At 33.4% G+C, this 26949-nt stretch overlaps 1 protein-coding gene across 1 annotated transcript in view; it reads left to right on the forward strand.

Moving 5' to 3' along the window:
- The first annotated feature begins 2855 nt into the window (after positions 1 to 2855).
- The window catches only part of LOC136981429 (ubiquitin-like protein 4A), a 39116-nt gene continuing 15022 nt past the window's right edge, over positions 2856 to 26949 (forward strand). Inside the window, exons 1-3 of the mRNA XM_067277750.1 lie at positions 2856 to 3043; positions 6818 to 6923; positions 25462 to 25640. Coding sequence (XP_067133851.1) covers positions 2996 to 3043; positions 6818 to 6923; positions 25462 to 25640 — 333 coding nt within the window. The 5' untranslated portion in view covers positions 2856 to 2995. The remainder of the gene's footprint in view (positions 3044 to 6817; positions 6924 to 25461; positions 25641 to 26949) is intronic.

Below are 26949 nucleotides of genomic sequence, written 5' to 3' on the forward strand. Positions count from 1 at the left end.
ATTAAAAAAAATTGTGCAAACATAGATATTGGTCATATCTTATAAACTGTTATTGGGCTGCAATTTGAAAAAAAATTGTAAACCTATAAATTCCCACTGTGGTTCGCCTGTCTGTCCGTATGTCTGTGCTTCCTTAATCTCGAGGTTGGAATTAGATAGATGAAATCCTAGACCAGATATGGAAAGCGTGGGAGTTGGCGGCCCCGATTAACTACGTAAAAACTTTTGATCAAAACCGAAAGTCACGTTATTTAATTTCAAAATTTTTCCCGTGTAAAGAGTTAGATAGATAACGGCATAACTGTCGCCAACAGGAAAAGTATTATGTACAGGGGCAAGTCACTACTAATTTGTGGTGGAGACCAAATATTTTGAATTAAATAAATTTTAAAAATATGATTAAAAATTGCAGCCCAGCATTGTGACGATGTAACAATAAATAATTGCTCGTAAGATAGTCGATTTTCTTGATAATATTGTTTATCTTCAATTGTGATCATATGATGTCATTTCTCATTGCATCAGTTTTTACAGCAACTATCCAAAGAATTTCAAGGTAATTTTTTTCAGTTTTGTTTTTATTCCTATATGTATTGTATATGTTTGCGAATCAGATTTAGAGGTTAAATTTTTAGGAATTTTTTTTATAAATTTACTATATTTCTTCAATTAAAATTATTTTTTAATATTAAAATCATTTATGGATTTTCATATTATAAACAGGCGATTTAATTTATTCTTTAATAATTAATTTTAAAAATATTTAGCGATAGAAAATAAAGAATTAAGATGGCGAAGACGACGGTGTGCGACCAGTAAATGCAATTTTCATTTTATTATATAATATTTACGTATTTTATTTATTGTTTTCGTGTTTTAATTTATTTTTAGGGCTTTAATTTGTTACTTTTACCGTAAATTATGAGTATTTGCTGTTTTAAGTTTATCGAAATGGATATTGTTTAGGGTCTGGGAATGGATTAATTCACTTTCAGTTATTTTTAACAGAAAAAAACGATTCGGACTTCAACCGATTCAGACTTTGAATGGCCTCTTAGAATGAATTAAATTCGAAGTACGAGGCGTCACTGTATTAAAATGGCAAAAGCTTAATTTTGAGGGTAGAGATAAATTTTATTTAAAAAAAAAAAAAAAAAAATGTAATGCTAATAAGGTGTAAAATCTTCATTGAATCCAACCCTCTCTATCTTCTCGCCGCGTTGATCTTTAACCACAAAAATTTAATAGCATCAATTCCCCTTATATACAATCTTCCATGCCAAATTTGTTTCTTAATCCTCACTCCAGCCTGAGATATTAAACGAAATAGATGCCAACACACACACACACTGTAATAAATTATCAAACACTTAACACGATTTTTATTGCAATTATTACTATTTTATATTCAAAATGGTACAAATATTCGTGCCAAAGATAGTTTTAACAATTTTTGAGACTTTACAATACATTTTATTGCTTTCATCTTTTAAAAGAACGAAGTAAAATTTTTCAATTTACTGCATACATACATATCCAAGAAATTTTTTCTCGTTCTTTTGAATTTTTAAGATTCAGGAGTCTCGAAAAGTGAAGATTTGCAAAAAACCCGAATGGTCAAATTTGACACGATTCCATACTTTTGTTATGTATAGATAACAGCCAGAAAATTAAAACAAAAACTATATTTCATAAACCCACTTTTTACTATAGTTTTGACTTTAAAATAATAATAATAATAAAAGATTCTTATCCTTCTTATTGTTATTATACATCACACGGTTATTAAAAAGATACTGAAGCAAAAGAGGCAAAACCCTACTCATTTAAACTGGCAAAAAATTTAATATTGTTAGGCAGTTCGAGAAAATATTTTCACAGGAGGTGTCCATCTTGTAAGCAGGATTGGTAGCGTAATCGAGAGCACTGAAAACACTGAAAGTGCGCTGACAATAAATTTAATAATTGAACAAATATGCTAAAAGCGCTGCAAGCCTGTTGAATAAAAAATTCCGTTACCTAAAATCAGATAACTGGAGCTCTGTTGGCTTATTTAGAAAAAAAAATTAGTTGCTGTAAAAATTATGTAGTTTCTAAACTATTTTGACAACATTAGGGCTATTACTTGTACAGTCGAACAACCATATCTCTAACTACTTGACGAAGTCTTGCCACCACTACTGCCGCTTGTGTTCATCACGTAGTCACAATATTTACGATCTAATACTTCAGAGTTCTTATTCCGTCTACGTCGTCTGCTATTGAGAAAAAATCGTCTCATTGATTAAAAGCATGCTGAAATTGGAAATTTGTGGACGGGCTTATTCCTTCTTCACCATCTGGCCGCTTCATGATGAGCCCGGCCAAACTCATTATGTGCGTGCTGAAAAAAAGCCTTCTTAGTGCTTACAGCGCGAAAGAGTTAAAAAAAACATAAAACAATAAATAAAGCAAAAAAAAATTAGTTATTAAGAGAAAAAAGATTTAAAAAGATAGAAAAATTATTATCATTATTATCACTATTGGTATCATATGTACTGAGCGTGATCGAATCCGGACTGATCGAAAAATTCCTAGGAATTTTTCGGAGGGTGGTCTGTCCGGATATGTCGGGCCCGTCCCTCACCACCCAGCTGCCCCATTGTGGTCAAACCCATAATGGGCCTGCTAACAAGAAGTTCTCTTAGTGTCCACAGGGCGGAAAAAGTTTTTTTTTTTAAATGTACTGAAAGTGCCATATATTTGTTATTTAGGCATTTTATGCTATTATTTATCGTAAATAGGATTATTGAGAGATTTTTATCAAATTTTATAATATTTTCTACCATATAATAATTAATTTCGGAAATTTTAACTTGGCAACACTTCTCTTCGATGGAATGAGGGAACGTGAGTGATTGTATTGGTTTCGAGTTGTGTAGAATGAGAACTGGTTAAATATTAGTGTATAATTATTGATACTGTACATACTTCGAGAAAGTTCGTATAAAGTACAATGATTATTACGGTAAAGATTATTAAAGGAAAAGAATGTACAATCGAGGTAATGAAGTAGACTTAGAATTATCACTTGAAAATTAGGGTTATTCGAATTAATTTATACTAAAAATATAGACATTTTGCTCAAACAAATATGCAAAGTCCTATAATTCTTAATATTTATATTACGTATCATTTAGTCTCAAAACGTGTTTAAATGCTGCTGTGAATAATTTTGTCAATAGATAGTATTTGAATGTGTAATAGTTTTGATTTATAATTTAATAGGAAGATAGAGAATCACGTTATTAATTTATTCATTTATTTAGGTTATTGACATCATCTTATCGAAAGTAGTAGACATTTAGCAAGAATAAAAATTATATTTTAATAGTAATTTTAGTACTTAGTGGGGCTCTTATGGTCTTTAATAATGAGCAGAGGCATCCCTAAGATTTATGAGAACATAGGCAAAATTTATTTTTGAGACCCTAAAATGAACAATGGAGGGAAGAGGATAGATTTATTTATTCAGGTCTATAATAATATGAACATTTTTATGGAAACACAATAAAATACACAATGAAGTATTAAAAATGTGTACAATAGTTTTACAATGAATTGGAAAATTCAACAGGTATACAGAAATTCAAAATTCTCCTGCTTTTAGTAGTGCTAATAGTCTGAATCTGTAGAAATATCTTTCATTGGAGAAGATTGAAAGTTGAAAGTCTCTTTTAATACATTGTTGTTTGGAGGCAGTTCTTGATCAATTTTAACTTCGAAAATGATTGTTCTGCAGATGCAGGTACAATTATATTTTCAATAATTACCAATTTCATGATTTAAATGCTAAAATATACTATCAAATTTGTGAGGCTCCAGTCATTGTCTTTTTCACTTATATGTAGGGTACCTTCTGATGATAAACAGTCTGCATGGCATACTCTCCACTTGTTTCTGATCCACTTCTACTGATATTTTTCTCCATTCCTCCTGTAAACAGGTTGCCATTCTTTTCAATGATGCTGGACACTTTGCATAATTTCTGATTCTATATTCTAGGTGGTCCATAAGGTGTTCGGTTCAGGTCTGGACTCTATGCTGGCCACTCCAATCATGAAACATCTATATCTTCATACCACCTTAAAACAGCACAAATTTTTGGCAAAATGTGTTGGAAGTCTTGTTCGAAGTATTGCTGACCATTTCCGGAGTATTGCCACATTGTCATCAGCAAATGATTGTCTGGAATACTTACATACACCTCAGTGTGGATGGTTTTTATCACTATAATGGGTTGGGTCATACCACAAAAACATACCCAGACCATCACAGAACCTCCACACATTTAACAGTTAGCATATCATAGTCAAGTCTCTCTCCCTCTCTCTCTCTTTTCTCTGATAGTCACCCACCCACGTGATCTTCATACTGTGAACACTGGGAGTTCGGTCAAGGGTTCGTGACTCGCTTGACGGGCTGGCCACATGGAGTTTTCCGGGTTTTTTCCATGTGTGTAACGCCTAAATAGGGGTCAGTTTCCCTTAAAAAGACCTCCCTGAAGGCATTCCCCTTAGGCAGATCATCCAAACTGTTGCATTTCCATAACTAAACAAACAACTCTCTCTCTCTCTCTCTGGGCATTCTCCTCACACAGGCTTGCCATCTGACTTGGAACATTGAGTGACATGATTTGTCACTCCAGAGGATGTTTTTCTCTTGCCCAATGAAGATGTTTATTGAACTTCCTGAGATGATGATTCATTTGGCTTCATAATAGGTAGCTTCTGAGTGTCAGCATAGTCAGAGATTGTTGTATGGCAGGAAGTGCTCAATTTTGACATACTTAACTGACACTGAACTAATTCCAATCTCCTGGATATTCTCTGTGTACTCCTGGATTTGTAAAAATGAGTATTGCAAATGTTCCTGGCCACTGTCCTGTTTGGACCAACATTTTGGATTGTTTTGCTCTTAATTTGGGTGCATACTCTTTTTCTTCTCCATCTAGTAAATATAAAACTCACTGTTGATCTGGCAATCTTTGATTTAGACAGTCACTAATATGACAATGAATCATGTTCAAACTCTTAAAGTTCCATGGACCATAATGATGAATGGCAGATACTTCTGATGTTGCCTGGTTTATATGATTTGCATTTAACATATGCTTAATGAATGATTAACACATTGGTGTTGCAGTGTTACAAACTGTGATTTGTAAAACTTCACACATGTACTTGCAAGCACTTTCAACAGCTTACAGCTGTCGTCTTCGGGCGAAAATCGAATACCATAATTTTCGAACAGTTAGCTTTTTAATGGACTATTTAAATTACGTAAAGCACGTGGATGGAATTCCGTATACATATTAAAATTGCAATAATTATTATAGGTGTAGAAACATGCTGTGATGATGAAATAACCCCAAAATATTTAAAACGTAAATAATGGTGCCGTATTTGGCTGTGGTGTAACTGAGAAAGGAAATTTATGATTTAGATTGTTTAAATAATGATATCCACAGTTGCGGGATTTCTAATGTTGGTGCATTGCACGGTGTTAAAGTGGATATGTAAAGACTCTCTCATATGAATACCTCTCTTCGATCATCGCAACGTTTTAGCAATTTTGTATGGCCCCAGAGCGGAAGATAATCCTGATTTAGCACCTTTTTAGCTAATTCTGTTGTTGGTCTGTTGTTTCTAATATCTTCCTGGTGTTCGAGGATGCGGGAGTGTAGCATTCTGGTGGTTGCTCCTATGTAAATGATTTCTTCCCCTGATGATGTATGTTTTAATGGGATTTTGTGAATTCCCGATTTCTCATTCAATGTGAGAGAGTCTCTATCATTGCACAATATACGTCTTAATGTTGGTTGAGGGACTATGGGCAACAAAAAACCATGTTTTCTAAATATACGTGTTATTTTTAGGGATATATGGCCCAAAAACGGTATCGGAGGTTGTACTAAAGTGAATTCTTCTTTGTTGCAGAGGAAAGATTTTGGAAATAATTTGTTCTTGACACAGTTAAGGAGATAATGAAATCTGGAAGTAGAATACCCAGCATTATGTACTGCCCTATTAATAAGGTGCAATTCTTTGTCTATTAATGTTTGGATGGATGGTAAGAGGAGCACTCTCCGAATGAGAGAAGTAATAGCAGAATTTACAAAATTTGTGGGTTGGAAGGCGGTTGCAGTGATATGTGGTATGCTGTTGTTTTTGTGGTGCACTGAAAAAACTAGCTCAGGAGATTGACTTTTGACTTCGGTTCTCGGTCCCTTGACTACTTACAAGTCTGTCTTTTTTTTGTGCGTGCATGATTTGGGCACCTAATACTCTGTGCCAAATTTCAACTCCTGACATGTATTCCTTCATACCTCTAAGCTGGTAACAGAAGGCAGTACGATTTTATAAGCAAGACATAGTCTTGTCAATAAATAAAGATAAATTTCTCAAATAAAAGTTGAGAGAAAACAACAACAAATTTGATAACACGAATCCAAATCTACAAGGGTACATATAGACAACAGTATGATAGTGCCTCAAACAAACCAAAAATTTCTCTTTTACTTATAAAAATATTAATAAAATACAGTAATAAAACATTAATTCTGCTGAATTAAAAGGAATTTTATTTGAACACTAGTAAACTGATTTTGAAAATTTTGATTTTTATCAGTTCTGTAATGAAATAAATGGATGCATTAGATAATAGAATGTATAAAATAATATGTAGATATAAATATTTGATAGAAATTTTTAAAAAGCTCCTTTTTCAATTTTTAATAAAAAATTCATATATATATATAATTTTTTTTTCTTACTAGGCTTCAGCCAGTTCTTCTGTAAGTACAGTGAAACAGTTAGTTGCTGAAGAACTACAAATACCTGTTGAACAACAACGTCTTGTATTTAAAGGAAAAACATTATCAGGTATTTACTAAAATTTTATTAAGAAAAGCTAAAACATCTAATCATTTTCATATTATGAATCAAAAGAATATATTTTTTATTTACAATATGAAAATGATTACAAATACTTGAAGAATTATAACCATATTTTTTTAAAATACAAATTAATAAAATTTGTAAAAATCACATTGTTAATTAAAATAAAATGATCAATGTTACAATTTTTAAAGATTATTATATTACAAATTATTTTTGAATTTTAAAAGATAATCAAAATTTTAATACAGGGAAAGTATCCAAGGTATAAGTTTAGAAAGGCATTTAGAATTTTTAAAATCATATCCAGCAAAAACAGTAGGAATGTTATAATTATTCAGTACTTTATTATAATTTTATGAACTTTGTTAATTGTATATTTTGAACTTATCATACCAATAATAAATCTCTTGATGAGTATGTGCTATACCAGGGGTGGCCAACAAGTTGATCGCGATTGACCGGTCGATCGCGATGCCAATTTTGGTCGATCGCTCGCGATGTCTTGACTTAATGTGTTGCATTTGTAACTGAATGCAACGCGTGAATGTAACACGCAAAAGCAACAATATGCATGCAGTTATGACTGGACTCGTAGAAAACACAGACATTTAGCTTGAATATTTGATACTGTCATGCGGTAGCTTCTTTTCTTTAGTATTAACAATATTATTATTATTAATCAATATTATTTATCCACGGTGACAACATTGAGTTTCAATTTTTCATTTGTTTAAAATGTAAGTACCTGTTCTTTATGTTTTAAATTAAATTATGACTTTTCTTACCTATCTATTTACTTGATAAGTGAGCGTTTTCGGCAACAGACCTCTATATTTTTGGATTTTTGGAAATACGTCAATTGAGAAAAATATCCCAGTATCACCAAATGTAACAAATATATTTATTCCTGTTTCAGAACTACATACCTGTGTGAATTGGCATTTTCATACTTAAAGTCAACGAAGACTAAACATTTTGTTCTGACTGATTCCCATACTAAAGAATCATTATTATCATCTTTGTCAGGATATACACCTAATTATGTTTCCTTGGTAAGAGACGTCAAACTCAGTCCTCCCATTAATGTAACGTAATAAAATAAATTCTAAATCTGTCTTTATCAATAGCTAATTTGAATTAATAAATATTGTTAATAATTACTCATGTTGTTTTAATTCCCCTGGACGTGAGTTTTTTGGCCCGTTAAATAATTACGTTTTTTTTTTACGTAGGTAGATATACAGGATGTTTCAGTACAAAGAACACTCCCGCGAGCTATTGATAGATTAGCAAAAAATAAGTCTAAAAATCTTATATCATTCTTCCATGATAAATTTTCCTTGCCCAAAAAAAAAATCGCGAAAGTAAAATCTTATAATCAAATTATCAGCCGTACTGTGCAGTTTTATAACAACTTTTTCAAGTTTACGAACAAATAGTACCACAATTTATACATTGTAATTGATAAAAAAAAAATTAGATTTTTATTAACTTAAAATATAATTTATCTTAAAAGTGTCGAAAAATCGATTTTTTTAGGTGCCGCCTGTACGGAATGAACTCGTAATTGCAAATATCAAAAGTTGGGTCTGGAAATTTATTTTCTTTATGTGCTTATATCTTCAAAACTTAATAAGTGATTTAAAAAATAAAAAATAGTTTTGAACATATATTTTCCTTATCTACTCATAGCTCACGGGAGTGCACCTCGTACTGAAGCACAGTGTATAAACATAGTATGTATTTCACACCCCCTCGCCACTTAGACTATGCCTACGACAACAAGTCGATCGCGACACATTTTTAAGATAAAAAGTAGATCTTATGTACACAAAAGTTGGCCACCCCTGTACTATACAATAGGTACTGTACATGTTATTCTTCTCATAATAGAAAATATGCTATTACAAAACATGTTGCATGACAAATGATCAAAGATATATTTTTCAAATTTTATTAATAAGTGTAGAATTGACATATCAAATATGTCAGTAATAAAATAACTTGCACTTCATACCAACTCTTGTATATATAGTAATAAGACTTAAGTGTTGTGGCATTGCCAAAATAAACTTTAAAAATGAGAATGTTTGCAAACATTCTCATTTTTAAAGTTTATTTTGGCAATATCTCAACACTTAAGTGTTATTACTCGATATACAAATATGTCAGCATGTAAAGTTAACATATTTATTAACAAAATTTTAATGTGCTTTATATTCAAACTGTTTTATTATAAATTTAATTTTTTCAACAATAGTAATCCAAGATAACAGAATTCTTAAAAATACAATCAATTCTCAATAAACTGCCACCCTTGCTGATGACCAAAAAATGTAACTGAGCAGATCATCCCAATGGTAAAAGGGTAGGAAATTCCCCATTAATGACAGATTTCTGGATTCAATGCAAAAATGGTCAAAAGATTACATATTTTTATGTATGCCTACATATATCAGGTACTGCACATCAGTGATTCTCAAAGTGGAGGTCGTGAAAAATATTTGGGGGGTCGCTGAAAAATTGATGCCAGATCAATTTTTTCAAATATTTTATAAATTTACTATGGATTCATGTTTAGAAATAATAGAAATAAAAAATATATAAAATAATTTTTACTTAAATAAATTGCACATATTGGGTTGTTCGGAAAGTTCGTAGCGATTTTTAAGAGAAATAAAAGAAATTGTTTTAATACTAAAAATATACTTTTATTCCATTATGTATGCGCCATTGTTTTTAATGACGTGTTGCCATCTATGGGGCAGCTTCATGATACCCTCTTCGTAGAACTTTCCAGTTTTTTCCGCGAAAAACTGATCCACGTGGTTTTTGCAAGCTTCCAAAGTATCAAAGTTTTTATCATGAAGGGAATTTTGTAGAGAACGGAACAAATGGTAGTCCGACGGGGCAAGGTCGGGTGAGTAAGGGGGGTGGGGTAAAACATCCCAGCCTAGTTCCAATAATTTTTGGCGTGTTCGTAAAGACGTGTGAGGTCTGGCATTATCTTGGTGAAACACAATGCCTTTTCTATTGGCCAGTTCCGGACGTTTTTCTTTAATTGCCATGTTCAGCTTATCCAATTGGGAACAATACTTATCAGAATCAATTGTTTGATTCTGTGGAAGCAGCTCATAGTACAGGATTCCTTTCCAATCCCACCAGACAGTGAGCATGACCTTCTTTGGATGAAGACCGGCCTTTGGAGTTTTTAATGGTGATTCATTTTTCTTACCCCACGATCGTTTTCGGCTGATGTTGTTATAAATGATCCACTTTTCATCACCTGTCACTAAACGCTTCAGAAAAGGGTTATTTTCATTTCGTCTTTCAAGAGAATCACAAATGGAGATGCGATCCAGTAAGTTTTTTTCCGTTAAGTCGTGAGGTATCCAAATGTCATAACGATTCACGTATCCGAGCTTCTTTAGATGTTGAAATACAGTACTGTTTGATGACTTCACTATGTCTGCAATCTCTCGAGTTGTGTAATGAGGGTTTTCATCCAATAATGCTTTGATCTGGTCCTCTTCAATAACAGGAGGTCTTCCCGAGCGAGGAGCATCTTCAAGGCTGAAATTACTCGTTTTAAATTTTGCAAACCACTTTCGAACAGTTGATTCTGATACAGCACTCCCACCATAAACATCACATATCTTTTTTGCTGTTTGTACAGCATTTTTGCGTTTACGAAAAAAGAAAAGAAACAAGTGTCGATAATGCACGTTGTTCGCATCCATTTTTGCAATGAGCCAAATTAAACGCTATTTGAATAATCTTAACGGTTTTTTTGTAACGGACGCGTCTCAAGGTCATTTATCGTAATATTCATTGGTTTGTACAATTCTAATCATTTTTGCGTCAATCGGTGTCTCAACTGTCGGCTATCAAAAATCGCTACGAACTTTCTGAACAACCCAATATAAATAATAAAAATAATATAAATATTTAAATACGAGCCTAACCCCCTCCCTCCGGGATGTTTTTTGACACACACATATTCTTCGGGGGTCCTTTGAAATTTTTAAGTGCAGAAGGGGGGTCGCGGTCCAAAAAGTTTCAGAAACACTACTGTACATGATACATATGAAGTAAAATCAGCTTAAAAATTATCAAGAGCTAAATATTCAAAGAACCATATGCATTTCTGAAAAATTCCCTTGGGGAAATTACAGGGGAGGTACTAATTTTTGCAATTACATTGTTGATTACTGTAATATGCAAACCAGTTATTCTAGATTATGGTCTATAAAATAGACCAAAATGTCATCATTTACATTATATCATTGTATTATAAATTGGCTCATTTAAAGTTTAAAACATTTTGAACTTAAAAACATTGTATTAGTTAGGGAAAATTATAAATTTAAGAGAACTCTTATAATCTAATATAAATAAAATTTGTTTTCAAAATATTGGTATTGTATTTTAATTTTTTTTCTACAATTTACTCTTTATTTCCTCAGTTTGAGAACAGGTAAACTAAAAGTTAAAAGAAAACTGAAAAAATGATAAATGTAATTTACACTTCTATTTATCAATTTGAATTTTCATTTTAATAATTTTAATTGCATAACAAAAAATTAATTTTAATTCAATTTTTTCACTGTATTAATAAATTTATTAAGAGACAATTTAATAAGTTTACATTTTTGTAACAGATTATGCTATTATCAATATTATAGGAATATTGCTGATCAATTACTTGATGACATAAAGAACCATCTGTGCTCAACTGCCAGTCCCATTTATCTACCAAAAACATTGCTGAATCAGTAGTAGTGTCTTATTGTAGGTTTGAAATTATATATAATTTGAAGATGAGCACAAGAAAGTTTTTTTTTTAATTATGTACATTTATTGCAATGATTTTTCAAGTTAATGTATTTAATAAGATTTTGTACTGGTATGATAAAGTGGCACCTCCTTTTACCCATTTTTATCTGTTATGTGTTCTCAGGAAAAAATAACAATGAGCAATCATTACAAATAGCTCACATGGTGTATTATGCATTAGTAATAAACGCTTTTAGCTATACTGTTCAACATTTCATTAGTTCGTAGAAACTTTACTCTGTTTTGAGAAGAAAATTCAGCTTTTTAAGGAAACTAAAGTTCAAATAAAGGTCTATTCAGACAAAGTTCACCTCATAGTAATCATTCAAAATGAACACAGGATACAAACAATGTTGCTGAAAAAATTTAAAATATATTGTAATGTTTCATCTGATATAATTTTATTGTATATAATGTTACAATATTGAATATTTAATAAAAATTAAACAAGATGATAAATGAATAAGAAAAATTTATTGTCAAAATGACTATTTGCAACTCAACAAGGAAAAATATAAATGTTAAATTTTAATGTAATGGAAAATGTTTAAATATTTTGTTACAGGAAGAAAGAAAATCCATAAAAACAATTAACTAGGTTCATACAGAACAGATATTGTGCACATTGATCATGTTTAGCTTGGAGAGGGTATGTGAGTGTGTGTGTGTGTGTAATATATATAGGAGAGAGGAGTGCATGTTCCAGTATTCTAAGTTGTATTTCACCAGTAACTCCTCAAATATTTGGCCTTAGAGGCTGACCCCAGAGCATTTTAATAGTCCAGTTTCTTATGCCCACTGTGCCAAAGAAATATTGTCTGAGATTTTGCAGTCTTCAGTATAATGTCTATTCATTCTCTTGCTTAGGTTTATAAGAGGTTAGTTAATTTCTCAGGAAATTCAAGATTTATTATTTTATTTATTTATATATTTACTTATTTAATATTGTAACATTGCATCCAATATAATTTTATTTATTGTACATAACATTAAACACACAGTTTAAACTTCATATGTTTTAGGAATATCACATGTATCCTGTTTGTTTTGAGCAACACTGTGAGTTGAAGTTGGTCTTGAAACATTTTTCCCTTATTTAAACTTTGGTTTTCTTAAATAGCTGTATTTTATTGATACAAAATGTATTTATAAGTTGTAATGTAAAAACTTATTTATTTGCTCACATAAAAAATTAACTGGATATAGATGATAATTTTTCAAAGATATTTTGAGGTTTTTAAATGATTTCTAAATATTTTGTGTTGATTAAAAGTATATCTAAGATTTGTAATGTAATTACAAAATTGGAAAAACCTCACAATAAATAAAAAATAACTTAATTTTATATAATTATTTTTGAAAGGCATCAGTGCACATAGGCTATATAACCTGTCTCAATTTTGGTCCATCCTAAACAGATGACATTTGTCTATTATGTGATATCCTATATTGTACAAACACTTAGCATTAATAAATAACATTTAAAAGTTAAATCCTTAATCATACAGCATATTAAATGTATTGAAATACTTGTTAACTCACTAATATATATTTTATCATCATCATCTAATATGCATTACAAAGAAAACACAATTAGAAGAAATTGGTGCAGACATCATTCACAATTTCTAGTGTAAAAAGTTTACATTTGTGCACTAGGTAGGACCTGCTAACATTTTACACACACAATGCACAAGACTTGTTTCCTGAATTCTTAAAAATTAAAGTAACAGAGCACATTTTTAAATTTTATAAAATTTCTTACCACACATATTTGAAACTCAAAAGTGACAACACCAAAGACCTGCTTTCTCATACTATACAATATATTCACTTCATGCATCATAAACAAAATATACTATTACATAGAAAAAACAAAAAATTCTCGGAGTAACAAAAAAACTTGTAGAAACCACATGGAATGCAAAGAACAGTTACTCATAGACTCAGTCTTTCTATAACAAGCACACAAACAAAACAGAAACCTATAGAAACCATACATAGATTACAAGAAAGCATTTGACAGCATCTCACATTCTTGGTTAGTGATTACATTAATGTATACAAAGTACAACATAAAACTCTGTATTACACAAGTGCAGCTAAATTACCTATTAGAAGTTAAACTTATTTCACTGACATTCAAATGGAGTTTGACCTAGATATATGCAGAACACTTCACATAGAAAAAGAAATCCCACATAAAAATGATTTTGAACTCAGAAATGGAGACAACAATGAATCCATGGATGAGGACAAAGTCTACAAAAATTTTAGATTCCAACATGTCAAATTCACAGAACATGCACAAATAAAATAACTAACAAAAGGTCACAACAGCAAACTAAACTTAATACTTAACAACAAAACTGAATGCAAAACACACATTTAAAGCAATATCAACACATGTCCCAGTACTGACACATTCCTTTGGCCCGTTGATTTTGAAAGTGGGACAAGTCCATTTTATGTTATTGCTAGATATTTAATGGTTTGTATTTGAATGGGTTTAAAAATATTCGTAAACAGTAATAGACTTATTTTATATTTTTTGTGGTCTTATTTCATGTAAATTTAATATGCAATAATGGTTATCTGTGTTAGGTGAAAAAAATCATGCACCAATGGACTTGTCTTACTTTCAAAAGCAATGATTTGTTGAAAATGTTTATTTTCTTTGAATGGAATATAATTATAACAACAGAAAATTGAATATTTTATTTATTTACTTATTTATTTTATTTCAACATTTCATATTCTTTTGAAAAGATACAATAAAACAAAAAATAAATTTAATTTTATAGGAAAAAATGAACAAAATAAGAAAACATATTCAGTAATAAGTTGTATGCATATAATTATATTTTAGTTTAGATGGTGCAGATTTTTAAAGTATTCATGATGACATGGGGTAATAAATCCATCGCATTTTCATATTTTTCTTTTTGCATTTAAAAATGATGATATTTTTCTGAAACTACTTGGCCTACCTGTTTTGATGATAAATCAAGAGTTTTAAATTGCAAATCTTTTTCCATCAATGTTTTATGAAACAGTTTATACAGCACATTTCTTGAAAATCTTATCCAGAAAATATTTGACCAATTGACAGTTTCTTCATCAGTATCTTTTGTTTTCAAAATTGCCTCCTTCAGAGGTTTGGTTGAATAGAAGTCTTCACTTTTCTTTGCATGTACTAAAAAGGCATTATGTTTGCGACATTTTTGTATTAATTGTAATAATCCTGGGAAATATACAGCAAAGTGGACTTGCCTCACTTTCAAAATCAACTCTCAATAAATATCGTTGATGATATAAATTAGTAACAAATTTATATTGATACTAAAAGATATTTATTGTGAATTGATTAAAAACATAAAATGTATGTTTTTAATCAATTCACATAATGAATAATTTCTAATGAGAATTCATTTAAACTATTTTTTTTCACAAAATGGACTTGCCCACTTTTAAAATCAACAGCTCGTATATTGGACACAGAACTAGAACGGCTCCAAAGGAAAACCTAAACAATATTAGCAAAACAAAACAAACATCACCCTAAGTCATCTGTAGAAAGACTGACTTATTTTTATGAAGAGGGAGGACAAGGCCTCACAAATATAATAAGCCTTCACTATAAACTGCAAGAGTTTTCTACTGAAAACAAGAAGCATCACAATTAAACAAAATGATAACTCTTACAGAAAAAAAACAATATATTATTAAAATTACACGATACCATTCTGGACTGACACAGTACACAAGATATACACACTGTCAGATAGTCTTGGGCTTAAATGAAGCTCCACAATAGTCACCCTGATGATCTCAGCTAGGATAAAGTTCAAGTTCTTTATTGCCGTACAAAGGTACAAGCCTGGTACCGCATAAGCACAACCAGTTTGAAAATGCATTAAAAATGCGTACAACAGTAAAGTTACAGATGGATAGTGTACAAACATAGCAAACAAGATATTTGATACAAATCTGATATATACAAGGTAATGACAAGTAAGACAAGATAGAAGATATGGAACACTATATACATAACGGGATATATAAAACAGTTTGATTACATACTAGAGATTGCGTAACAAATAAGAATGACATTAAATACAAAGTATTGAATTTGGGACACAATACACAAGACAAGTACATGTCAGAGGTTAAATGCATAAGTGGAATTGCATAAAAGTAATAGTAATACAGTGATGAGTACATGGCTATTAGGAGGTGCTAGTTGATGTATGGAGAGCTGCAAGTTTACAGTATTTGTTGACCAGCTGATTAAAGTAGACATAAGTGGAATGTTCATTGATCAACTTGTTGCAACTAAAGGGCCAGTCCTTTCCCTGAGAGTTGATTATAGTCTTTAAGTGTTGCCGCTCAGCACCGAGCATTGGGCAGTTGAATATATAATGGAGTGCTCCATCCTGAGTGTCACAGAGGGAGCAAGTACTGTTCGAGTGGTTGGCAAATCTGTTAAGGTAGCAGTGGAAATTACCATGGTTTGTATAAAATTGCATTGTGGAGTGGTTGAGTTTCAACCACTTAAAGTTATTAATGTCCGAGATATGCGGGAAGTTGTTAGTAATTGATTGCCGGTTGTTGTTCCAATCATTTTGCTAGTTTTCGAGAAGATTGTTCCAAAGGATGTGCTTTAAGGTGGAATTGCTCATATTATTATAGCTAGTGGTGAGAGTGAAGTCAGTGGCGGCCTCCTTTGCCAGTTCATCTGCCCGTTTGTTACCAGGATTACCCCGATGAGCACGAGTCCCGTTCAAGAAATATTCATTGGTGGAATGACGAATAGTGCGGTAAATGTCAGTAACTAGGTGGTGCGGATGTTTGTTTTTAATGCTGGCGATTGTGGCTTGACTGTCAGAGACAACGTTTATGCAAAGGCCAGAGAAATTATTTTCACACCAGTGTATGGCGGTGTTAACAGCAAAGAGCTCAGCCTGAAAGACTGGGCAATGGTTAGCAAGTCTGAGTCGTTTGTGGAAGATTTCATCTTCGTCCCTATATACCACAAAGTTGCCTCCAACATGATTATCAACTTTGGAGCCATCCGTAAACACTTTGCAGTTGTTGTTAAAGTTCCTGTTAAATTTAATCGGGTTAAAATCTCCAGGGTAATGGGTGAGGTGAAAGGGAGTGGGCTTCTCCAAATCATTGGCATTAATGGTGCAGGAAGGGTTGATGCTAATGTTTTGTCCCCACTTGATGTTCCACTGCTTGTAGTCTAAGTCAATAACCTTTTCAATTGGCGGTTTGCGGGCCATTACCTGAAGGCTTACATTTGGGGCGGTGTGGTAGGCCTTCGTTATGAGTAGTAGGGCTTTACGTTGGGCAGAGGTGAGTGCACGTCTAGGATGAACTTTTTGAGCTGCTTGACCCCAAGTGCCACATGCATAAGTTATGGTAGGAATAAATATGTGGTCATAAATGGTCCCCATGGCCTCTGAGTTGAGGCCCCATTTATTTTTGGCATACTTGGCAAAGGTATGAAAGATGAGGCCCGTGCGAGCAGCTATATGTTTAATATGCTGGGTCCAGGTTAGAGTGGGGTCGAGAGTAATGCCCAGGTAAGTGATATGTTTTACCACTTTGACAGACTTCCCATGCATTTTAATGGTTGGGACACGTGCATAGAGGTTCTTTTTACCATGGCTGTTGAACATGATGCATTTGGTCTTCTCTGCATTGAAGGACAGTTTGTTGTTTTCACTCCAGATGCATATGTTTTTAATTACAAGCGCTGCCCTGTGCTCAAGGGCAGCTCTGGTATTTCTGCCAATTAAAATAAAATCATCATCAGCATGAGCTGTGATGGAGTCCTGTCCAAAGTCTGTCCGAAGGAACGTGTGAAAAGCAATATTCCAAAGAGTGGGGCCACAGGCGGACCCCTGGGGACAGCCATGCGTCACTCTTCTTTCGTGTTGACAGTTGCTGTATTGTAGTATGGCAGTTCTGGCTGTAAGATAATCCTTGACGAGGTGATAAAGGTTAGCTGGGCAGTTAATGTCTCTGAGATGTTTGAGGATGATAGGCCACCAGGCACTGTCAAAGGCCTTAGAAATATCCAAACTGATTCCCAGTATGTATTTGTTATTTCCAAGAAGAGAGTGGATTTTGCTTATGACCATGTTGATAGTTTGCGGAGCTGACCTTTGTGGCCTGAAGCCAAACTGGTGTTTGCTAAGATAGTTGCCGTTTTCCAAGTGCCGAATGAGTCTATTATTAATTAACTTCTCCAAAACTTTACCCATGGTAGGCAAGAGGGAGATTGGCCGAAGATTTTTATTGCTGCCTGGCTTAGGAATAGGTATGATTTTAGCTATCTTCCAAGCACTAGGGAAGATACCCTGCCTAAGACAGTGGTTGAAAATTTTAAGAATATTTTCTGGGATTAAAGTCCAGATGTGTTTGGCAATTTCTGTGGTGATGTTGTCTACTCCAGGAGCCTTACTACGCTTAAGGGTGTTAAAAATCTGGTTGGTTTCTTCATGGTTGAAGGGAGGCATGTCGGTAGTGTTGATGCTATCTTGTTGGTTGTGTCTGATATTACTTTGCCAGGCATTGTCGGTGTTAGGAGAATCATTGAGGCAGAAGTTATTCATTTGGGCTTCAAGGGTGTCCTCTAAGCTGGTGGTGAAGGTATTGTTGATAGAGACTGTAGTAAGGATGTGGTGTTGCCTTAGTTTCCTAGTGCACAACTTTGTAATATAACCCCAAGGATTACCAGAAGCATTGGTGCAGAATTCACACCAGGAATTGAGCTTGGATGTTCTAATTTCATGTTTGTAGATTCTTTGGTGCTGTAGGTACTGAGGTTGGAACGTTCAGACTCACTGGATGTGCTTTGGTACCTTTTGCATAGTAGGTTATTTGTTTTCCTCAGTTCTGAGAGTGTGGAGTTCCACCATGGCACCATGCCTACCCTTAGGAAGGGTCTGTGGAATAAAGAGTTCGCAGGCTGTGGAGATGTGCTTAATGTTGTTTTCTATGACGCACCTGGTGTTGTCCCTATCCTGATTATCAGGATCCATTAGGTGAGAGATGAGATGGTGGTGTAGCCCATTCCAGTCGGCACGGGAGATGTTATATTTCTTATTTTGGCTGCTGTATGTCGGGGTCTTGATCATAAAGGATATGTAAGCGTGGCCAGAGAGAGTATCCTCAGAATGAACCTTCCAGTCAGTGATGATAGGTTGACAGTTGGATGAGCAGGCAGTGATGTCAATCCAGCTTTTACCTCTGCTGGATGTGAAGGTAGGCGGAGAAAGGGGATCGTTTAAAACCAGAAAATCATTTGCTACAAAGAAGTCTTCAAGAGTGCTTCCTCTGTTGTCGAGTTGCTTACCTCCCCAGCAAGGAGAGTGAGAGTTGGTGTCCCCAGCAATGATGAATAATTCCCTCGGGAAGCTGTTGATGATAGTTTGGATCTGTGATAGGATATTATCAATGTTGCCATCATGAAGACAGTAAATGTTGATCACGATGATTCTGCCTAGTTTAGTATTGATCTCCGTGCAGACAATATACCTGCTGCCGAGATGCTTATGATGAAGAATGGTGAGGTGTTTGTTAACAATTATGGTCATGGCCCAGGGATAGTCATCGGTGCTTTGAATGGTGCTGCAGTATTTTGGGAGACAGGCCGGAAGATTCCTAATGCAATATGACTCTTGCATAAGTATTATATCATAATTATTTAGGTTGGATTGAAGTAGAGAGATGGCATTGATGCCCCTGTCTAGATTTATCTGCAGAGAACTTATCTGTTGGTTGTTAAATTGTCCCATATTCAGTTCTTAGTATTATGTCTTGTTTGGTTTTTTGATAAACAGGGCAAGAGCTTTCCCGAGCATTGTGGTCTGTTTTGTTTTTCTTTAGGTGTTTACTAGGATAAACTTGACAGAACCATGTCAAAATGCTGGCTGACTCATGAATACTTCTTTGGAGCAGTGGAAGGGTTCATGAATGCTTCTTTGGAGGAGTGCCATACAAGACAAGGTCCTAAATACAAGAACTACAGGAAGCACATTTTAAAAGACAGAACACAACAACACCTGTAGGAAGTTTCACATCATCCATCTGGTTGCAAGCTATTAATCCAAACTGACTTACATCAACATAACCAAGTAGCAAATATAATACATCAAAAACTTGCATTCAAACACAAACAAACTACTACTCACCCAGAACTATACTACAAATATACACTTCAGGTGGTCATATAAAATAACAAGCACAAAATATACTAAGACTGTGCCATAATCACAGACAAAACAATCCATCACAACAAACTGGACATTACATTCATTGACATATAAAACAAAATCACATACATCACAGAAGCAGAAATAGCTGTTCCAAACATCCACAACATACAAAATACATACACTGAAAAAATTTAGTAAACACTTAGAACTTGCACGTAAAATAAAGCATCTGTGGAAATGGGATGAGGTATGTATTGTGCCAGTAGTCCTTTCTTGCATGGTTTTAATACCACATACATTATAGAAAAGTCTCAAGATATCAGGGCTTCAAAACAACACATACTTCACTACAAAAGGCTACTATACTAAACACATCACATAATCAGGAAATTCTTAAATACAGATCTATACATGAACAGCATGTGAATAAAACATTTGTTTTTTGTAGTTATGTTTTTATTTTGGCCTGGCATAGCACTAGGCACCAGTATGTATGTCATATAGGATATATTCCAACAATAATACTAAAACTAAATATAATTTAATTAATATTAATTAAAAACATTAATAGTAATAATAATAATTGAAACAGAGTACAAAGCTGGCAACAAAAACCACTACATGACTGATTTTTGGAAAAGATCTAGGGAAGGTGGATATGGAAGAAACACGGAGATGGTTAACATCAGAAACTTTAAAGAATGAAACAGCAGCAGCTTGATACTATCTACCCAAGTACAGGCCATACAAACAAATGTAATCAAAGCAAACATTGAAAAATTAACAACAGACCCAAAGTGCAATTATGCAAAGAATCAGGAAACTGTAGACCATATTCTTAGTTCCTGTTCAAAGATTCCACAAACTAACTATAAGCAATACGGTTGTTAAAATGATTCTCTGAAACATCTGCCAAAACTATCTTCTGCTGACAAAAAGAAACTGATGGGATCATGACAATGAAAGTCATTGAAAACTCTGAAGTTAAGATCCTATTGGATTTCAGAATACAAATGGACAAAGTTCCAGAATGTAATACACCAGATATAACTGTGGTTGAGAAAAAGAAATGTGGATCATAGACATTGCCATAGAAGGAGACTTGAGTTGAAGAAGAAAAGGTAACAAAATATCAAGATCTAAAGATTGAAATTCAAAGATTATGGCACAAACCAGCAGTTGTAGTACCAGTGGTCATCAGCATACTGGGTGCTGTTCCAAAACACCTATACAGCACTTATGCCAGCTGCCAACTATAAAAGGCCACACTGCTTGGGTCTGCACATATTCTATGCTGGTACATTACTACATCTTAGATTCTTGGGAAGAATCTGATGTATAAATTGTTCAACACCAGCATTACAACCACGCTCTGAAATACGGATAGTGAAATAAAATATAATAATAATTGAAAATAATCTATGAAACATGACATATGAAACATAGACTGAACTATATACAGTAGAACACTATTAGGTTTTTGAAAGAACTACTGTAAAAAAAACTTGGGTGGAAAATCTTATTTAGTAATTGTAAAAGGATAATTTTTTATTTGTATATTTGATTTTATTTCAATATCAAGGCAATATAACAGCATAGTGTAACATAGTAGAATAATAAGATGCACTTACTAATAGTAGGTGCTTAAGTATCTGGTGTCAAAATGACATGTGAAAAGTTAATGGATAACACTAGATAGGGATTATAGTCAAAATAAGATTTCAGCAAAATCAGCAACCACTTCAGGTGTGCAGGTGTTTGATAAAAAATATGGTAAATATCTGGTGTTACTTTATTAAAACTTTACTGTTTTTATGAGTGACAAAGTTATGATGACGGGAATAAATTACAATTTGTCTCCAGTGGAAACTACTTAAGAGAGTAAAATATCATTGATGGGACAGATATTTTGGAATTTCTTACACAGGAAAACTTGTTTTGTGGAAAATTTTAACACACCTCTTACAGTGTAAATGCTGGAACTGGAAAATTTGGACTTCTTATGAGAGAAAACCTTTCATTCAGGAATTTCTTAAATATGTTCTACTATAATACTATAATACATACAATGTCACTGGTCATTGTAGTAAGATTACAATATACAGTTTCTCCTTGACTTAACAATGGGGTTATGTTTTGTAAAATACATTGAAATTCAAAAATAAAGATAAATAAATAAAATAGGCTATATTAAAGGTTATATAGTACATAACGTGAGTTCAGGCTATTGTAGATTGCAATTGCAAACTTTAGCAATTGCCATAACTGCCATGCTTAGATTTTATCCTAAGTTTCTCATTGAGAGTAACAGCCTGCCTCTTCTTTTCAACAATAGCATGAGACACAGCAGGGCATTTTACAGACATAATGGATATACTGTAAAACACAAGAAGATATAAGATGGTATATATAAGAAAAATGTCTCAAGAAACATCATTAACACATTAGTAGAGCAGCTTGAATTCAAATTCTAACTGTTTTCCTGTGTTTCCTCTTAACTCACATCAGCTATCATATGTGCAAAATATTGTATGTTGAAGGATCGTAAATTGAGGAGCATCTTTAAAAACTGATTTCTTATAGCAGCTAATGCAACTTTAAAATTGCATTAGCTGCTGTAAGAAATCACTTCCTGCCTGTCCCAACATGGCACAAGTTTGTGTATACCACATAGAAATTGGCACGTTGCTCTCAGACTAGGATCTGCTACTTTTTGAGAAACTTTTTTAAAGATCTGAAGACATAGAAGTCAAGCTGACATATCAAGGCCATAAAACAAGTGCTACAGAACTTTCTATCTGAAGCAATGTTCCCTCTAATTTTTTTTGTAGATGAGTGGAACATGAACTTCTCTGAGCAAAAAAAATTTTGCTGAGCATATATACATATATATATATAAAATCTTATCTTATTATTTCCTATAAAAATTAAAATAATTAATTATAATGTAGATATTAAAATTTATTTTAAAACATACTTCCATACAAAATATTGTGAGGACCCAAACGAGGTCTGAAATCGCAAAAATGCAGAATTCTGTTGTGAAAAAAATAATGATAAATTATATGAGAGAGAGAGGAAAAAAACTCTTGATCAAAACAACGTGACGAAAAATGTAAACAAAGAGTCTCGGGACGACGCCAACGCGTGTTAAATGACCTGTTAATGTTCAACTCAAAGGTAAAACTCTGACACACGCGCTCATAAATAGGTATAAGTTTGACACAAGTACTCAAAGAAAAAATTTCAACTTAGGAAAACAATTTCAGAAAAAGGGAAAAATTGGAGGGGTAGAAAAATATCGCGTGATCATTAGAATTCCAAAATGACATCAATTATAAACAACAGATTAAATTATGAGTGCAGGTGTTGTGGTTCTATCAACAATCTCCGAGCATACTCGACAAAGGGTGTCAAGTAGACACCTCGAATCGGACCTCTCCTGCGACCCGGCATGGTCTCGTTTTGCTCTTGAAAACAAAGGGGAGACCAATCGGGAAGTGAGGAAAGGGACGAGAAACCAATCCGAAAGGTGGATAATACACAAGAAAAATGTATAAAAACTGGGACTTCAAGGTCGAACAGAAAGTCTCTCTTCCGAATTAAGAACTGTCTCCTATGGATTAAGCTGACGGTGTGTGTAGTGCCATCAGCCGGAACATCTCAGGGTATCTATGATCATCCCCATCGCCCAACGGCCCTTCTCGTCCGCCCGGGACTGGATTACTATCAACCAACCGAACTCTCACATTTCGGAAGATCGCCGAGATTTGGAATAGTCTACTCGATGTAAGCATGAATTTGTCCAAATAAACGGTTTTTCGCATGTAAACACTTGTTTTCATTTGCCTCCTTCGCAACCGCCCACATATACGGGCTTCCTTAGGCTCATTCTGACGCGGGATTAATTGTAACCCCCTTGAAAGTTGGCAAATCTTACATTATCTTTTGTCAATGATTTAATGTATTTAATTGAAGTATATGTAGCAATAATCATATTGCAGACAGTGAGAAATAAGTAAACAACAATTCAAATCAGTGTGCATGTCGCCTGCATTGCACATTAATTCTCGTGCGCAGCAACAATTTGAGCAGTGCGCGGCTGCGCAGCTTAGAGGGAACATTGGTCTGAAGCAATCCACATTTTCATACTGCATCCAGCAATATGTGGCCCTGCATTGGTCGGTAACATGTGACACAGCTTCACATGCCTAGGCATTTGTTTTTCATGACAGTATGACCTTTCTTCAGTGTATCATATACCAATCCTGATCAAAAAAAGATTGTGACCTTGCCTGTCCAAGTGCAAAAGCAATATTGCTGCCCTTATTAATTTATTATTATTAATTAAGATTTGATATGCAGTGTTTACTTTTATATCTATATTCTGTTTATCTAGAAGGTTAATAATCATAAATGTTTTGATTATTACTCTTGTTAGTCAAAATTTTACATACAATAAAGTCTACAGATATAAATGGTTTATAGATCTACCCCTGGATTTGGCTCCCAAGTACAGGGATATCTTTTCGCACACCCACCAGGAACAGCCATGGGTGCTCTAATGCCATACCCATACTATGTTGCTTCTGTTCTGCAATCAGATGCTTTGGAACCCATTAGACACACACCTTTTGGTAGTTCAGATATTATATTGACTAAGTCAATGCTGATCTGATTTTTATGCATGAGTTGTCAAAAAGTAATTCACCAAATAGCCTTCATTGCATGGTCTATTGCAACTCAATGTATGATGGCAAAAGATTCTGTCTTGATCATAGTTCATCTGTCATAGTATTTATGGCTTTTGCAAAACTTCATTTGCTACTTAAACACAGTACTGCATGCCAAACACTTATACACTAAAGAATATCTACAGTCAGACGACTTCAATAAAAACTGTATGACTGCACATTGAAGTTGCTTGGATGAATCTGACAAAAAATGACTGCCAAGCAAATTAAATGTGTGCTAATGCCTCTCATTGGCTGTTATGTATGGTATAGTGACCATTGAATGTAGCAGTGCAACCACTGGAAGAGATGTTTTGCCTTCATACATGATATCACCCCAGTCTACATTTCATTTAAACTCTTATATAATAAAATTTCATTGTTGTATAATTATAATGTTAAATTTTGTGATATCTTAAATTTATAAAACAATATAATTTAAACACAGATGTATATATTATATTCTATTAAAACATATTATAGGAATTACTATAAATTTGTAATTAAATAAGTATATTATAAATAGAGTGAGTGCTGATTTTAACAACAAAAAATATTTTCTTGTTACTGACTTCTTATTTTTACAGGAAAAAGAAACAAAATATTAAGTTATAAAGATCATAAATTTTTGCTCTCATTAAGATAATTTTGTAAAATTTGTTGTAACGCATTCAAATTATAAAACTAAATTTACATAATATCTGTTACAATTCTTTTCAGATTCATCATGCCTATGTGATTATGATATTGTAGATGGTAACAGATTGCATTTGTTTGTCAGAAAGAAAGGTGAAAATTATTATTGTGAAACAAATGTTTTATGGGATCATTTACAGAAGTTTTTAGAAAAACATTTTACACCAACAGATGCCAAAAAGGTTTTTGAAGAATTCCATAAAGTAAGTCTTCTAAGAATAGAAAATTTTATATGGAGGTTATTATTTAAAATTTTTTAAATACTTTTAGCAAATATAATGATAAATTTCAAATATACACATTATAAAGCTGCATTGGTGTCATACACTCACTGACATGAAATATTTGAGTAGAAGGATACTTTGTACAGAAAATATTAATTCAGACGAGAACATTGAGTATCACAAAAATCCAAAATCTCAAAAGAAAAAAAAAGTTTTATGCAGCTTGATATGTCTAAGTTTGACTCTATATATCAACATTATAACATCTGTGCAGTAAATCAATTTAAGCATCATCTGTCTTTTTTAAAAAAGTTTATAACTTAATTTGCTTGCATTATTTTAAATTACAAATTGATAATTTTTTATTCAATTCTTATTATTTGCAGTTATTTAATTAACATATCTTATAATATAATCAAGATGGATTAATAATAACAACAACAATAACAATAATGCTCCCATGGTCACCACCTGGTCGTGGTGGGAGAGCCCAGTAATTTTATTGATTCATAGGGCAATGCAGGCTGGAGCACAAGCTCCTGGTAGGGACACCCATGCCAGTAAGGTCTATGCAGAGAAATGAAGCTAAGAGTGATCACACCCACATTCTGTGGAAATATTTATCATGGTAGTAACCAGATCTAAATATGATACCGGCTCAGACATCTCCTGGGTTAACAAGGGTCCACGTGCATGGGTTAGGCAGAGGCTCATGTTTGAAAAATAGGCCATAGTCTCCCTTGGTTACTGGTGGTGAAAGCAGTGCCAGCCCAAGCATGGCTACTGCAATGCCGTTGACAGAAGTGAGGAACCAACCTAGCCCTCATGTTTCTGTGGCAATGCACTCGCAGACCACAAAGGCTGGAAAACCACGCCAATGGATGAAATGGACAATAGAAATGAATGAGTTTATCATCCGTACTTACTACACCATCACAAGACTCAAGACAAACATGACAGCATACAGACACCAACTATACCAAAGATTCACACAACAATATCCTCTCCAGATTGTCACCAAACAAAGAGTTGTTGATCAAAAAAGAACAATTATACACAACAACCTTATCCCACAAACAACACTTGAACTTATCAAACAACAGGTTGCTGATCAAATACATCAACAGACAGAAACATCTAACATTAATGAAGATCATGCAACCTGTCAGGATAATCCAGCAACAAGCACTGATTACAGCACACATGCAACAACTACCACTATTGATACTATAGACACTTTCTCATCCACCACTGATAACATAGACATAGATTTAGTTAATACGCTCTC

The sequence above is a fragment of the Centruroides vittatus genome, unplaced genomic scaffold (assembly GCF_030686945.1).
Source record: "Centruroides vittatus isolate TY-2023 unplaced genomic scaffold, ASM3068694v2 contig_754, whole genome shotgun sequence".
NCBI classification, from domain to species: Eukaryota; Metazoa; Arthropoda; class Arachnida; order Scorpiones; family Buthidae; genus Centruroides; species Centruroides vittatus.